At 43.2% G+C, this 17,152-nt stretch overlaps 1 protein-coding gene across 1 annotated transcript in view; it reads left to right on the top strand.

The window, feature by feature from the left end:
* Positions 1-17,152, top strand: part of man2a1 (mannosidase, alpha, class 2A, member 1) — a 72,468-nt gene that overhangs the window by 6,620 nt on the left and 48,696 nt on the right. The window contains exons 3-7 of the mRNA XM_046369608.1: positions 4,272-4,416; positions 6,186-6,357; positions 8,647-8,774; positions 9,816-9,989; positions 15,841-16,027. Of these exons, the coding sequence (XP_046225564.1) occupies positions 4,272-4,416; positions 6,186-6,357; positions 8,647-8,774; positions 9,816-9,989; positions 15,841-16,027 (806 nt within the window). The remainder of the gene's footprint in view (positions 1-4,271; positions 4,417-6,185; positions 6,358-8,646; positions 8,775-9,815; positions 9,990-15,840; positions 16,028-17,152) is intronic.

Below are 17,152 nucleotides of genomic sequence, written 5' to 3'. Positions count from 1 at the left end.
AAAACTTTTTTCAACCACTCCACAAATTTCTTGTTAACAAACTATAGTTTTGGCAAGTCGGTCAGGACATCTACTTTGTGCATAACACAAGTAATTTTTCCAAAAATTGTTTACGGACAGATTATTTAACTTAGAAATCATTATATCACAATTCCAATGGGTCAGAAGTTTACATACTCTAAGCTGACTGTGCCTTTAAACAGCTTGGAAAATTCCAGAAAATGATGTCATTAGAAGCTTCTGATATCATTTGGAGGTTTACCAGTGGATGTTTATTTATTTTACCTTTATTTAACTAGGCAAGTCAGTTAAGAACAAATTCTTATTTTCAATGACAGCCTAGGAACAGAGAGTTAACTGCCTGTTCAGGGGCAGAACGACAGATTTGTACCTTGTCAGCTCGGGGGTTTGAACTTGCAACCTTCTGGTAACTAGTCCAACACTCTAACCACTAGGCTAACCTGCCACCCCAATGTATTTCATGACCTACCTTCAAACTCAGTGCCTCTTTGCTTGACATCATGGGAAAATCAAAAGAAATCAGCCAAGACCTCAGCCTAGACCTACACAAGTCTGGTTCACCCCTGAGAGCAATTTCCAAACGCCTGAAGGTACCACGTTCATCTGTACAAACAATAGTACGCAAGTATAAACACCATGAGACCACGCAGCTGTCACCTAGAGATGAACGTACTTTGGTGCAAAAAGTGCAAATCAATCCCAGAACAACAGCAAAGGACCTTATGAAGATGCTGGAGGAAACGGGTACAAAACTATCTATATCCACAGTAAAACGAGTCCTATATCGACATGAAAGGCCGTTCAGCAAGGAAGAAGCCACTGCTCCAAAACAGCCATAAAAAAGCCAGACTACGGTTTGCAACTGCACAAGGGGACAAAGATTGTACTTTTTGGAGAAATGTCCTCTGGTCTGATTAAACAAAAATAAAACTGTTTGGCCATAATGACCATCATTATGTTTGGAGGAAAAGTGGGGATACTTGCAAGCCGAAGAACACCATCCCAACCGTGAAGCACGGGTGGCAGCATCATGTTGTGGGGGTGCTTTGCTGCAGGAGGGACTGGTGCACTTCACAAAATAGATGACATCATGAGGGAGGAAAATTATGTGGATATATTGAAGCATCATCTCAAGACATCAGTCAGGAAACATCCGTCAGTCAGGAAGCTTGATCGCAAATGGGTCCTCCAAGTGGATAATGACCCCAGGCATACCTCTAAAGTTGTGGCAAAATGGCTTAAAGACAACAAAGTCAAGGTATTGGAGTGGCCATCACAAAGCCCTGACCTCAATCCTATAGAAAATTTGTGGGCAGAACTGAAAAATCGTTTGGAGCAAGGAGGCCTACAAACCTGACTCTGTTAACCCAGCTCTGTCAGGAGGAATGGGCCAAAATTCACCCAACTTATTGTGGGATGCTTGTGGAAGGCTACCCAAAACATTTGACCCAAGTTAAACCATTTAAAGGCAATGCTACCAAATACAAATTGAGTGTACATAAACTTCTGACCCACTGGGAATGTGATGAAAGAAATAAAAGCTGAAATAAATCATTCTTTCTACTATTATTCTGACATTTCACATTTTAAAATAAAGTGGTGATCCTAACTGACCTAAGACAGGGAATCTTTACAAGGATTAAATGTCAGGAATTGTGAAAAACTGAGTTTAAATGTATTTGGCTAAGGTGTATGTAAACTTCCGACTTCAATTCTAAGAATTCAGACTCTTTACTCAGTACTTTGTTCATGCACCATTGACAGCGATAACAGCCTCAAGTCTTCTTGGGTATGACGATACAAACTTGGCACACTTGTAGTTGGGGAGTTTGTCCCATTCTTCTCTGCAGATCCTCTAAAGCTCTGTCAGGTTGTATGGGGAGCTTCGCTGCACAGATTGTTTCAGGTCTCTCCAGAGATGTTTGATCGGGTTCAAGTCCAGGCTCTGAAGGGGGAGGTTTCATCAAGGATCTCTCTGCACTTTGCTCCGTTCATCTTTCCCTCGGTCCTGACTAGTCTCCCAGTCCATGCCGCTGAAAGACATCCCAACAGCATGATGCTGCCACCACCATGCTTCACCATAGGGATGGTGCCAGGTTTCCTCCAGATGTGTTGCTTGGCATTCAGGCCAAAGAGTTCAATCTTGGTTTCATCAGACCAGAGAATATTGTTTCTCATGGTCTTGATTCATTTCGGTGCCTTTTGGCAGACTCCAAGTGGGCTGTCATGTGCCTTTTACTGAGGAGTGGCTTCCGTCTGATCACTTTACCATAAAGGCCTGATTAGTGGAGTGCTGCAGAGATGGTTGTCCTTCTGGAAGATTCTCCCATCTCCACAGAGGAACTCTGGAGCTCTGTCAGAGTGACCATCGGGTTCTTGGTCACCTCCCTGACCAAGGCCCTTCTCCCCCGATTGCTCAGTTTGGCTGGGCGGCCAGCTCTAGGACGAGTCTTGGTAGTTCCAAAGTTATTCAATTTAAGAATGATGGAGGCCACTGTGTTACATTTACATTTACATTTAAGTCATTTAGCAGACGCTCTTATCCAGAGCGACTTACAAATTGGTGCATTCACCTTATGACATCCAGTGGAACAGCCACTTTACAATAGTGCATCTAAATATTTTAAGGGGGGGAGGGAGGGTGAGAAGGATTACTTTATCCTATCCTAAGTATTCCTTAAAGAGGTGGGGTTTCAGGTGTCTCCGGAAGGTGGTGATTGACTCCGCTGTCCTGGCGTCGTGAGGGAGTTTGTTCCACCATTGGGGAGCCAGAGCAGCGAACAGTTTTGACTGGGCTGAGCGGGAACTGTACTTCCTCAGTGGTAGGGAGACGAGCAGGCCAGAGGTGGATGAACGCAGTGCCCTTATTTGGGTGTAGGGCCTGATCAGAGCCTGGAGGTACTGAGGTGCCGTTCCCCTCACAGCTCCGTAGGCAAGCACCATGGTCTTGTAGCGGATGCGAGCTTCAACTGGAAGCCAGTGGAGAGAGCGGAGGAGCGGGGTGACGTGAGAGAACGTGTTCTTGGGGACCTTCAATGCTGCATAAATGTTTTGGTACTGTGCCTCAACACAATCCTGTCTCAGAGCTCTACGGACATTTCCTTCGACATTATGGCTTAGTTTTTGCTCTGACATGCACTGTCAATTGTGGGACCTTATATAGACAGGTGTGAGCCTTTCCAAATCATGTCCAATCAATTGAATTTACCACAGGTGAACTCCAATCAAGTTGTAGAAACATTTCAAGGATGATCAATGGAAACAGGATGCACCTGAGGTCCATTTCGAGTCTCATAGCAAAGGGTCTGAATACTAACGTATGTTATGTTTTTCATTTTTAATAAATGTGCAAAAATGTCTACAAACCTGTTTCCACTTTTGTCGTTATGGGGTATTGTGTGTAGATTGTTGAGGATTATTAAAAAATATATATATTTTTAGAATCAGGCTGTAACATAACAAAATGTGGAAAAAGGGGTCTGAATACTTTCCGAATGCACTGTATGTCATCATGTTTCTTCTTGACACCAATCATGATAACAAGCTATTTTCTGCGCTTCATGTTCCTGTTATTAAAACCATGGCTTTAGTAAGGGTTCTTGTACCATTCCATACTGGACATATAAACCCATGACAGACAACACATTTTATCATCTTGTCCTCTCGGTATCACATTCCAATTATTCCGTTATTTTATTTGGCAGTAAAACAAAGACAGATATTTAAGTTGGCGCGAGTCCCAGAGAAACCCCAAGCAGCCTCTGTTGCATTAGAAGTTCCATCTCTCATTTGCATTCTTCTGACCTGCCGATATCACAGATGTGAATGTTATCATACACCGATTTCCAGGAACAGATGCGTTGTTTTCTTATTCTTTTTCTTTCTTTCCACTGTGGTGGAGTAGGGCACTTAATTTGACTGCTACTTGGACATAAAGTGAACACAAAACTGAAGCTGAAGCAAATACATTAAACTTCCTTGAAACACATTCTAGAGTAGGCAACATTGCCTAATAAAGTGACGCTTTGCTGCAAACCAGTGACACAAGACTGACTATCTGTGGCCATATTGTTCAATACTTTCAATACTACTAATCATACATTGTTGATAATAAACAGGTGAAATATACTTCAGTGTATGTTAGCCTTCTTCACGGTAGTCGTTTACCTCAAAGAATATCCCACTATTTTTCTCAGGGGAGAAAACAGAAACAGGGGTTGGAGTCTTTGTTTTTTGTGTGTCTATTTCAGTTACTGGATGTTTATGACCTTCTGACCTTTGACAATCCTGATGGGGGAGTGTGGAAACAAGGATTTGACATCACCTACCAGGAGAATGAATGGGACAGCGAGCCACTGCAAGTCTTTGTTGTGCCCCACTCACACAATGATCCTGGTAAGCAGTGCACTACTTCAGAGAGCATTAAAGGGACACCACACTCCAAAACCAAATTGTGTGGTTCTTCACAGCCCGATGGCGTGGGACATGGATTTGTCTTGACATAAGACTACCTTTGAGGTTTAAAAAAAAACATCCGCTCACATTTCATTTTGGAGTATATTGTCCCTTAGAAGCTAACCTAGAAACACTGTACTTTCCTCTGTGACTTCTTCAACGCTTTGTTTTCTCTACTTAATACAGTCACACCTCGTGTAGACAGGAAGCAAGGCGTAGGCAGCTCCTCAGCAGTCAGGAATCATATTTCTAGGTTAATTGTGTTTCATGGTCTCCCAAGGGAGCAAGCATTATACCACAGTATACATTGTAAAGACAAGCATTATACCACAGTATACAACGTAAAGACAAGCGTTATACCACAGTATACAGCGTAAAGACAAGCATTATAACGTAGTATACAACCTAAAGACAAGCATTATACCACAGCATACAACGAAAAGACTACATTATACCACATTATACAATGTAAAGACTACATTATACCACAGCATACAACGTAAAGACAAGCATTATACCACAGTATACAACGAAAAGACCACAGCATACAATGTAAAGACTACATTATTCCACAGTATACAACGTAAAGACAAGCATTATACCACAGTATACAACCTAAAGACAAGCATTATACCACAGTATACAACGTAAAGACAAGCGTTATACCACAGTATACAACGTAAAGACAAGCATTATACCACAGTATACAACGTAAAGACAAGCATTATACCACAGTATACCATGAAAAGGCTACATTATACCACATTATAAACTGGGTGGTTCGAACCCTAAATTCTCACAGTCGTTGTATATCAGACCATATACTACAGGTATGACAAAACATGTATTTGTACTGCTCTAATTACATTGGTAACTAGTTTATAATAGCAATAAGGCACCTCAGGGGCTTGTGGTATATGGCAAATATACCACGGCTAAGGGCTGTAACCAGGCACTCCGCGGTGTGTCGTGCTTAAGAACGGCCTTTAGCTGTGGTATAATGGCTTTATACCACACCCCATCGTGCCTTATTGCTTAATTATACAATATAAAGGTCGTAGAGCAATTGATGAAAGTCTTGTCCTGTTACCACTAAAACAAAAACAATTGATCAGACGTATAAGAAGCCTGTTTTCTATACATTTCCTCACTGTTACATTTTCCACAGAAACAGAACATTTGAACTATGTATTCCAGTGTGAAGGCGTAGTCCCTCACAAGCATTCTAGAGACGAAGGCGTCAGTGCAGGCAATAAGAGTGCTGGTAGTTCCGGGTGCTTGTCACATCGTGTGTATGCTCAGTAGCAGCATCTGCAGCTCAGTAACAGCCAGGTCCAGTCTATTCTTTGTTCCTGAGATTGGTTAACTCTTTAGTAACCTGAGCTGTCTTTCTATTTTGTCTTGCAGTGGAAAGAACAATGCAATTTTCAGATTTTTTTTATTTTTTATGCATTGATTTTCATTGGAAATATGATAACATGTGAAATCAATGGATGTGGTAAATTGATTGAACCACATGTTCTGCTCATTCACCTGATGATGATAATGATGGCTTTATTGAATCCGTTCGTTTAATCTATGGCAGACAGACAGACCACATAGCATTTATGTAGAACTGAGCACACATAGATTGTTCCCGTACACACCACTCTACAGTCGTAATGTATGCTCAACCACTTTGTCATAGTTGTCCATTTGTTCATTTTCAGGATGGCTGAAGACGTTTGACGACTACTACCGGGACCAGACCCAGCACATCCTGAACAACATGGTGGTGAAACTCCACGAGGACAGCCGCAGGAAAATGATCTGGTCCGAGATCTCCTACTTCTCCAAGTGGTGGGACAACATCGACGGCCAGAAGAGAGACGCTGTCAAGAGGTAGGAGTTCTGTCTGTGTCTTTCTAGCTTCAAGTTGAGACTGAAATCAACGCGAGCAGCAAATCACCAGCGGTGAAAAAAAGTTCCCCGTTTTCATACTTGATTAAAAGTAAAGATACCTTAAAAGAAAATTAGTCAAGTAAAAGTGAAAATCGGCCAGTAAAATCCTACTTGAGTAAAAGTCTAAATGTATTTAAATATACTTAAGTATGAAAGTAAAACAAATCCTTATATAAATTAGACCATTTTCCTGTCCTGCTAAGCATTCAAAATGTAACAAGTTCTTTTGTGTGTCAGGGAAAATGTATGGAGTAAAAAGTACATCATTTTCTTTGGGAATGTAGTGAAGTAAAAGTAAAAGTTTTCAAAAATATGAATAGTAAAGTAAAGTACAGGAATAAAACAACTTAATTAGTACTTTCAAGTATTTTTACATAAGTACTGTACACCACTGCAAATCACTTATGGATTCTGTTAGTGTATACTTGATTTAGCTTGGCTGCTGTAAACATGGAAGCTAATTCCTTAGTGGATTTGCAATAATATTCCGATGCTCCTGTTATTCCCATTTTAATTAAAGGAAGGTTATACCTTGCTTAGGGCTAGCAGTTTTATAGGGTTTATTAAAAATGCAATGACATTAGAAGTGAAGAAGTTGTAGATAAATTAACTCAACCTCACAGCCTGAGATTGTCATTATACAGTATGTACAGGTAAATCAATGGCCCCGTCCCAGTTTACAGTACAACTATTCTTTACCTGGCAGCAGGAGTTCATTGGTTTGAATTGCCTTAACAAGCCAAACTGACTCCAAATGGTCGAGAGGTCATAAAATCAATTGTGCTTGTGAGAGGCACATGGGCTCACACATGCTCTCTCTCTCTCTCTCTGCCTCAGTCTCTTTGCTGTTGATAATGTCCCCTTGAGGATGTAACAGTTGTCAGGAGTTAGGGGGTTCTCTGCGAACGACATGGAGGGAGTGATGGGGATAGGGTTTTCCGCTTCAGAAAACAGCCCCAAAGGCAAAGAGGGTATCACAAATGCTGTGTGCATTGGCCATGCTCACGATGAGCTACTGGCGGGTAAGGTTTCAGCACTAAGCCTTGGGAGATTACAAAACGGTGTATGAAATGCAATAAACATTTCAGCTGCAGGTTAGAATTCCAATTAGGAGCACAAGCAAAAACAGCCTTAAGGTGAAGGATGGAGGAAGATGAAAAATCCAACACTAATATTTATTCACTATTGATTTGATGCGCAGGGAGTTCAAAGAGAACCAGATCCATTCCTTTTTTTTGTTGGAGAATATTCCGTGTTTGCTCTTTTTTTGAAGGGTGCTGTTGCTCATTTAATAACTTATTTTCTTTGCAGGTTTTCATTTGATGTCAGCAAATTCAAGGTCTGGCGCTTAATGATAAAATGTCCCCCGTTACAGTACACGGAGAACTATCGCTCAAGAAATTCAAACAAACAACCTCATTATTTCTTCGGCAAAACACCTTTAGGATTTGAGAGGAACTTGTTTTTGAGCAGCATGTTTGGGATTTGTAGGACGGCCACATCCATCCTTCCTCGTTAGAATGCAGTGTTGCTATCGGCTCAGTGAAGATGGCACCTGCTTTCCTCACTCCAACTCTTCATCGCCCGGACAGACCTACACTACACCCCGCTCCCGCCCGTCCAATCATAGAACAGTGAAAGAAACCCACCGGTGATTGAATGATCCCAGAGGAAAATCCGGTTTCCAAGGAGAGAAAATAAAGAGCTATTCCTATTCCAAAAAGGGCTGAGTCGTCTTACTTTGTGTTGCTGCTCCATGCAGCAACATAATATAGGGACTTGCCAGGGACACGTTAAAAGAGGTCTGCAGATGAAATATGCTCCGCGAACAGGGGAACGATGCTGACTCAAAGTCAATGCAAGAGGTTTCTAGTAAGAGGGGGGGGTATCTACTAAAGTGGTTGGTTTCACTCTCAGGACATAGGAGTAAGATAATTAAACAGCAACGGAGGAGGAGATGGATCTGATTATTGCAATGTGCAGAGGCCTTGATTTCTCATGCAACTAAGATGCATGTTTGACACCCTCAGATTGTCGTATTGTCCATGTCATGATGTTTGTGACAGAAAGCATCTCTTTTTAATCCACAAGGTCAAATTCACGGAGCTGCAGGGTTTTTTGGATCGCTTCGCGGTCTGTTTGTTTATATTCTGGTTTGCGAGCTATGAGACGGTAATTGACTGAGTTGACAATCTGAAATCCGGATCCTTTTGCTCGTTGTTGTTTTAGTCTGGTTGAGCGAGGCCAGTTGGAGATTACAACTGGAGGCTGGGTGATGCCTGATGAAGCCAACTCACACTACTTTGCATTAATTGACCAGCTATTGGAGGGACACCAGTGGTTGGAGAGAAATTTGGGTGAGTACATAATAAATATATCAGGCATTTGTTATCTGGAAAGAGATCGTAAAAAAAAAATGTTGTTGGCAAACACAACATACACTGAGTGTACGAAACATTTGGAACATCTTCCTAATATTTTGTTGCTCCCTCTGTTTCCCCCCTCAGAACAACCTCACTTCTTCAGGGAGATGGGACTCTACAAGGTGTCGAAAGTGTTCCACAGGGATGCTGGCCCACAGTTGTGTCAATTTGGCTGGATGTCCTTTGGGTGGTGGACCATTCTTGATACACACTGGAAACTGTTGAGCGTGAAAAACCCAGCAGCGTTGCAGTTCTTGACACAAACCAGTGTGCATGGCACCTGCCACCAAACCCCGTTCTAAGGCACTTCAATATTTTGTCTTGACCATTCACCCTCTGATTGGCACGCATACACAATCCAGGTCTCAATTGTTTCGAGGCTTAAAAGTCTGTATTTAACAGGTCTCCACCCTTTCATCTACAGTGATTGAAGTGGATTTAACAAGTGACATCAATAAGGGATCATAGCTTTCAGCTGGTTTCACCTGGTCAGGCTATGCCATGGAAAGAGCAGGTGTTCATATTATTTTGTACACTCACTGTGAAGCTGTTTGTTTTCCTGTGCTGGAGAGACAGGTGTGTTTACACACGCATCCAGTCACAAATGATAGCTACTTGTCAGTGATTTGTCTTGACTTAACACTCTCCTAATGTTTTGTACTCTCAGTGTATTTGCTCAACATATTTGTTATTTTGCGTGATTGACACAAAATGATTGGCATACTTTAACCATCAGAGATTTGAACTTTTTACACATGAACACATTAACCCAGTGGCAGCTAGTGACTTAAAAAGTTAGGGAGGATGACAAATGAAGACTGGTTGATTGAACGGGGGCGACCTGTGTAACAGATGTTTATCACAAAAAAAATGTAGGTGATGTTTCATTGTTTTCTTGTTTATCCATTTTTCCTCAACATTTTGAGGAGAGTTGTTTGCATGAACCTGAATCTTCCTTCTGGTTTTCCCTGTTAGGCGTGAAACCCGAGACGGGCTGGGCTGTGGACCCGTTTGGCTACTCCCCTACCAACGCGTACCTGCTGAAACAGGCTGGCCTGGCCAACATGCTTATCCAGAGGGTGCACTACTCCGTCAAGAAACACTTTGCCAGTCAGAAGACCCTGGAGTTCTTCTGGAGACAGAACTGGGGCAAGTATGCAGACTGACTGTGTCCCTTGTGGCTCTCTCAGGGTGCTTTCCCAGAGCCAGTGTTTCCCCTAGCTAGATTGTTTTCTAGGCGGGGTGCTATGGCCCTCAAATAAACACCCAGTGCCTCTTTCAGATCTCTGCCCGGATATCTGCTCCTCATGCCTCTATTCTCAGTCGTTCGGTGTTTCAGGCGCTAGCTCACCCATTGAATTTAGCATATTTAAAGTCCTAGTTTTAATTCTATCGGCAGAAACAAAAGAACATGACCTCAGAGTGACTACTTTATACTCGGTGGAAAACGCATGCTTCCAGCTACTTCCATTTCCTTGACATATTTGCTGTGGCAGGTGCTGTGGATGGTTTGATGCCCAGTGTTGAACTCTGGACAATCAGCTTGTGTAACTAAAAGCGCTAGGATAGGCGACAGCAGCATCTGCTGTGGACGGTATTGACTCATACTAAAAGCGCTAGGATAGGCGACAGTAGCATCTGCTGTGGACGGTATTGACTCGCTCAGATCATCGCAGAGGGATTTCTCATGCGTATCACATGCAAGAGCATGCTTGTCTCTCAAGGCTCCGATTTTGTTTGGCGTCATCTTATAGCATCTGTGGTATAGGGGATTGTCTCCTTGTATGGACTGAGGCCTGGCTTTAAAATGTCTGGCAGGCATTTCATGCGATGAACAGATCTCGGTTCAAATAGTATTTGATTTCTTTCAATTTGTGTTTGAGCTTGAACGTAGTGCCAGATGGGCAGGGTTTTCACTTTTGAAACAATTACGTTGGTTCCATTACACCAGGCAAGCTCAATCGAGTACAGCTGAAGCATTTGAAAGAAGATAAGTACTATTTGAACCCAGGTCTGATGATGAGCATGCTGATTGATAAGAACAATGGAGACCACATCCTCATAACCAACATAAGGGGTTTCACATTTGCCGTGAACCATCTGCTTTGTGTGTCTGTGTGTGCCTGCGCGTGCATGTGACAGTTGGTAACAGTTAGTGGGTCCATGTAGCCATGTTGGAACCAACCGTCCCCCAGACGCTCTGTCCAAAAACGGGTGATTACTCAAACCCCTAAGCCAAATGATACAGTACTCATTAATGATTCTCACTGGGTAGACAGATGCTGAAATCGTCTGCAATGCCAGAGCATCTGTCTCTACAATTTTTTATTTACGTCATGAAAATGATCAAATACTGTTATGGTTATTTAATAGTAGACAATGATGAAAGAGCAGATCAGTTTGTGCTCTGTTCTTATGGTTCACTTTTATCGAAGTGTTTTATGTTAGAATTGAATACTTGTTGATGCTCCTCGGGAGGCTGAAAAGATTTGGCATGGGCCCTCAAATCCTTATAAAGTTCGACAGCTACACCATCGAGAGCATCTTGACTGGCTGCATCACCGCTTGGTATGGCGATAGCACCGCCCTTGACCGTAAAGCGCTACAAAGGGTGGTGTGAACAGCCCAATACATCACTGGGGCTGAGCTCCCTGCCACAGGACCTCTATATCAGGCGGTGTCAGAGGAAGACCCCAAAAATGGCCAAAGACTCCAATCACCCAAGCTGTAGACTAGTAGTCAACCAACTAGTAGTCAACCAATAGTCAACCAATGGTACCCAAACTATCTGCACTGACTCTACCTTGCACTGACCTTGCACACTCACTAGACTTTAAATACTCACTCACACACACTACATTGTCTCTCCCACGCAAATCCCTCACATATTCAAATACATAATGAACACACACACATACCGACACAACACAAACATAAATATGCACACGTACACTCACACACATAATTTTACACTCATCATTTGCTGCTGCTACTCTGTTTTTATTATTATCTAGCCCGATGCCTAGTCACTTTACCCTATCTACCTCAAGTACCCCGTACCTCTGCACATTGATCTGATACTACCTGCTACTGGTACTACCTGTATATAGCTTCATTCTTGTGTACTTTATTTGATTCATTTTTGTTAGTTAGTGTTTTATTTTTTAAAACTGCATCGTTGTGAAAGGTTCGTAAGCCAGAATTTGACTGTAAAGTTTATACCAGTTGTATTTGGCGCATGTGATAAATACAATTTGATTTGAGTAGATTCGTTTGTTTGGCTATGTGGTGCCATTCTGCCAGGGGACACTCCCTAATTATATAGCTTAGTCTCTGGACAATGTTTTGAAACATACAAATAAAAGAGCACCTACATTATATACATGAGATTTTTTTTAAAGTCGTGTTTTTTAGCTTTGAAGACTTGAATGAAATGAACGTTGAATGAACAGTCGGTTGGTCTGAGAATGTTGTTTTACCTGCAACTTACTGGTCAAATAACAGTAGAATACAGTATATTATTAAGCTTTCTATAGCTAGTGTGTATGCTGCTTACCTTCTCTGTATGTGTAACGATGTGCGCTGAGAGTCGGGAATCAGGTTCAGGGTGAGTGAGTGTTTTAAGAAATAAACACAATACAACGCAACGCAACACAATACAATACAATACAACACAATACATACAACACAATACAACATAAGAACCACAAACGACGCACAGACAATACACTGGAACAGAAACAATAATGCCTGGGGAAGGAACCAAAGGGAGTGACATATATAGGGCATGTAATTAAGGAGGTGATGGAGTCCAGGTGAGTCTGATGACGCGCAGGTGCGTGTAACGATGGTGACAGGTGTGTGCCATAATGAGCAGCCTGGTGACCTAGAGGCTGGAGAGGGAGCACACGTGACACTGTTCCCTCTACTCAATAACAAACGCGGGGTCAAATACATGTCATGGAAAACCAACACTGATGTAGGGGTTGGAAACATCACTCTGCTATTGTTTTGAGAGACAGACATCCTGTGGCATAATAGAGTGCATGGTTTGAAATGTGCAATGTCACACTGGCAGATCCATATGGGAGGTGACAGCATCCTCCAGCTCAGGAAGCAGGCCACTTCCACTGCAGGACAAATAGGATTTAATTTACATTTTACATTTAAGTCATTTAGCAGACGCTCTTATCCAGAGCGACTTACAAATTGGTGCATTCACCTTATGACATCCAGTGGAACAACCACTTTACAATAGTGCATCTAAATATTTTAAGGGGGAGGGGGTGAGAAGGATTACTTTATCCTATCCTAGGTATTCCTTAAAGAGGTGGGGTTTCAGGTGTCTCCGGAAGGTGGTGATTGACTCCGCTGTCCTGGCGTCATGAGGGAGTTTGTTCCACCATTGGGGAGCCAGAGCAGCGAACAGTTTTGACTGAGCTGAGTGGGAACTGTACTTCCTCAGTGGTAGGGAGGCGAGCAGGCCAGAGGTGGATGAACGCAGTGCCCTTATTTGGGTGTAGGGCCTGATCAGAGCCTGGAGGTACTGAGGTGCCGTTCCCCTCACAGCTCCGTAGGCAAGCACCATGGTCTTGTAGCGGATGCGAGCTTCAACTGGAAGCCAGTGGAGAGAGCGGAGGAGCGGGGTGACGTGAGAGAACTTGGGAAGGTTGAACACTAGACGGGCTGCGGCGTTCTGGATGAGTTGTAGGGGTTTAATGGCACAGGCAGGGAGCCCAGCCAACAGCGAGTTGCAGTAATCCAGACGGGAGATGACAAGTGCCTGGATTAGGACCTGCGCCGCTTCCTGTGTGAGGCAGGGTCGTACTCTGCGGATGTTGTAGAGCATGAACCTACAGGAACGGGCCACCGCCTTGATGTTAGTTGAGAACGACAGTTTGTTGTCCAGGATCACGCCAAGGTTCTTAGCGCTCTGGGAGGAGGACACAATGGAGTTGTCAACCGTGATGGCGAGATCATGGAACGGGCAGTCCTTCCCCCGGGAGGAAGAGCAGCTCCGTCTTGCCGAAGTTCAGCTTGAGGTGGTGATCCGTCATCCACACTGATATGTCTGCCAGACATGCAGAGATGCGATTCGCCACCTGGTCATCAGAAGGGGGAAAGGGGGAAATTTAATCTCACTTGGCCGCAGTGGTGTGTATTCATAGATGCCAAGGGGAAGCCAGGCTCCCCAAAAAATGTACCAATTAACATTTAAAAACATAAAATGATTTATCTTTCGTCTCTCTGTGTTTCATAATTTTCCTTCAATTCGCAAGAGTATCTCCCAGGAGAAAGCATATAAGCGAGCGAAACAGCGCCCCTCTGTCTTTCAATTGTGAATGCCATCTATCTGATGCTGTCTGTTCCAAACGAGTATGACACTGTTGCCACCCGTAGCATTGAAGGCAAAGGAAGCCAGCGATAAACCGAGATAAACTGAGAAGGCTCATCTGTGAATGGTCCTGGCACACCAAAACAAAGTGTTAAGGGAAGCTACCTTGGATTTTGGAATCACTCCTATCAAATCCCATTGAGAGCATATGTTATTGACAGAAAAACTTTAATTGTTGCATCTCGTGTTGTTGTCCTTCCTGTTGTTAGCTAGCTAAAATTAACCCTTTCCTAAATTAGCCATGGATGGACATGGGGATTTGAACTTGTGGTTTTACTTAATTCGTCGTAAGTCGCTCTGGATAAGAGCGTCTGCTAAATTACTTAAATGTAATGTAATGTAAATGTACTGGCCAATGATTATAACGGCAATTGTGAACCAACCATTAATTCATACATTGTTGTGCCCCTGGCCTGAGAGGATGGAAGTTCAACATGTAGCTAGATGTAGAAGGCTAATGCTAACTAGCTAACGTTACCCATGACTGGAAGTTAGGCTCGCGAGCAAGCATTTTAGCCAAGAAGCCTAGGACAACAAAAAATAAGTGTCTACTATATGAGTGGTAGACCGTTTTGTCAACATGAAAGAGAGGAGAATGGCATTGGCGTTTCTCTAAAAGTAGGTCAACGTGTTTTTCTACTTGCAAGAAACACGTACGCACGCACACACACACACAAATCAGAACCATGGACAGCCACATCATATTCAGCTTACGTTGATTGGACTAAATAGTTTTTGGTATCTGTTAGTTGTCATTGTATTGGACTAAGCATAGGTGATTTGATGTTCAAATGGTGCTGGAATAGTAAAGGCAGCTCTTGTTTTCTTTGCGACTTGCCGTAACTCTCTGTGCTTCAAAGTTTTTTAGTGGTCTTTAAATGTCGGAAACATTAACTTGCTTGACCATGCAACTGTTTGTTACATGCAATATGCTTTGTGGACTTCACTGGGCAGAGGTTGCCATCTGGTTTTGTGATAAAACAAAGCTGTGGTTTAATTTATTATGCTGCTGTGTCTTTTATTGTCTCGGCATTTGAATTAACAGGTTACAAACATCATCATTATCATCATCCCCAGTGATTTTACCCACGCACCGCTACTGCTTGGTCGTAGCAAATTAGTCATCGGTTCAGTGCCAGATCAGATTATATCATCCAATTTTATTTTATATAATTTTATATCATCATACAAGCGACCAGGAATTAGTTGTTATTTCTAATAAGGGATAAATGTTAGTACTTTTGAATATTGCGTGCATACAGCGGCCAGTCTCTTTCAGATAGAAATGTCAACAGTTTTTTTTTCAAACAGTTTTTAGACATTGCATGCTAGCTATATGTTTATAGTCCACATTCTGATATGTTGTCATAAGAATGCTTGTGCAAATACCACACAAGACGTACCGTTAGGAAGAAAATACATATTTTCTATGTTCTATTCTAATACTCTATTCTATTTCATGTTCTATTCTAATACTCTATTATGTTTCTATGTTATATTCTAATTCTCTATTCTATTTCATGTTCTGTTCTAATACTCTATTATGTTTCTATGTTCTATTCTAATACTCTATTCTATTTCATGTTCTATTCTATCTGTGTGCAGACCCAGCCTCCAGCACGGACATTCTATGTCACATGATGCCCTTCTACAGTTACGATGTTCCCCACACGTGTGGCCCAGACCCCAAGATCTGCTGCCAGTTTGACTTCAAGAGACTTCCTGGTGGGCGGGTCAGCTGTCCCTGGAGGGTCCCCCCTCAGCCAATCACGGATGGAAATGTACAACAGAGGTGACCAATCATTTACATTTACATTTAAGTCATTTAACAGACGCTCTTATCCAGAGCGACTTACAAATTGGTGCATCCACCTTATGGCATCCAGTGGAACAGTCACTTTACAATAGTGCATCTAAATCTTAAAGGGGAGGGGGTGAGAAGGATTACTTATTCTATCCTAGGTATTCCTTAAAGAGGTGAGGTTTCAGGTGTCTCCGGAAGGTGGTGATTGACTCCGCTGTCCTGGCGTCGTGAGGGAGTTTGTTCCACCATTGGGGGGCCAGAGCAGCGAACAGTTTTGACTGGGCTGAGCGGGAACTGTACTTCCTCAGTGGTAGGGAGGCGAGCAGGCCAGAGGTGGATGAACGCAGTGCCCTTGTTTGGGTGTAGGGCCTGATCAGAGCCTGGAGGTACTGAGGTGCCGTTCCCCTCACAGCTCCGTAGGCAAGCACCATGGTCTTGTAGCGGATGCGAGCTTCAACTGGAAGCCAGTGGAGAGAGCGGAGGAGCGGGGTGACGTGAGAGAACTTGGGAAGGTTGAACACCAGACGGGCTGCGGCGTTCTGGATGAGTTGTAGGGGTTTAATGGCACAGGCAGGGAGCCCAGCCAACAGCGAGTTGCAGTAATCCAGACGGGAGATGACAAGTGCCTGGATTAGGACCTGCGCCGCTTCCTGTGTGAGGCAGGGTCGTACTCTGCGGATGTTGTAGAGCATGAACCTAAAGGAACGGGCCACCGCCTTGATGTTAGTTGAGAACGACAGGGTGTTGTCCAGGATCACGCCAAGGTTCTTAGCGCTCTGGGAGGAGGACACAATGGAGTTGTCAACCGTGATGGCGAGATCATGGAACGGGCAGTCCTTCCCCGGGAGGAAGAGCAGCTCCGTCTTGCCGAGGTTCAGCTTGAGGTGGTGATCCGTCATCCACACTGATATGTCTGCCAGACATGCAGAGATGCGATTCGCCACCTGGTCATCAGAAGGGGGAAATGAGAAGATTAATTGTGTGTCGTCTGCATAGCAATGATAGGAGAGACCATGTGAGGTTATGACAGAGCCAAGTGACTTGGTGTATAGCGAGAATAGGAGAGGGCCTAGAACAGAGCCCTGGGGGACACCAGTGGTGAGAGTGCGTGGT

This window comes from Oncorhynchus gorbuscha, linkage group LG11, assembly GCF_021184085.1.
Source record: "Oncorhynchus gorbuscha isolate QuinsamMale2020 ecotype Even-year linkage group LG11, OgorEven_v1.0, whole genome shotgun sequence".
Taxonomy (NCBI): Eukaryota; Metazoa; Chordata; class Actinopteri; order Salmoniformes; family Salmonidae; genus Oncorhynchus; species Oncorhynchus gorbuscha.
The sequence above is the reverse complement of the archived record's forward strand: the minus strand, read 5'-3'. Positions and strand labels throughout refer to the sequence as shown.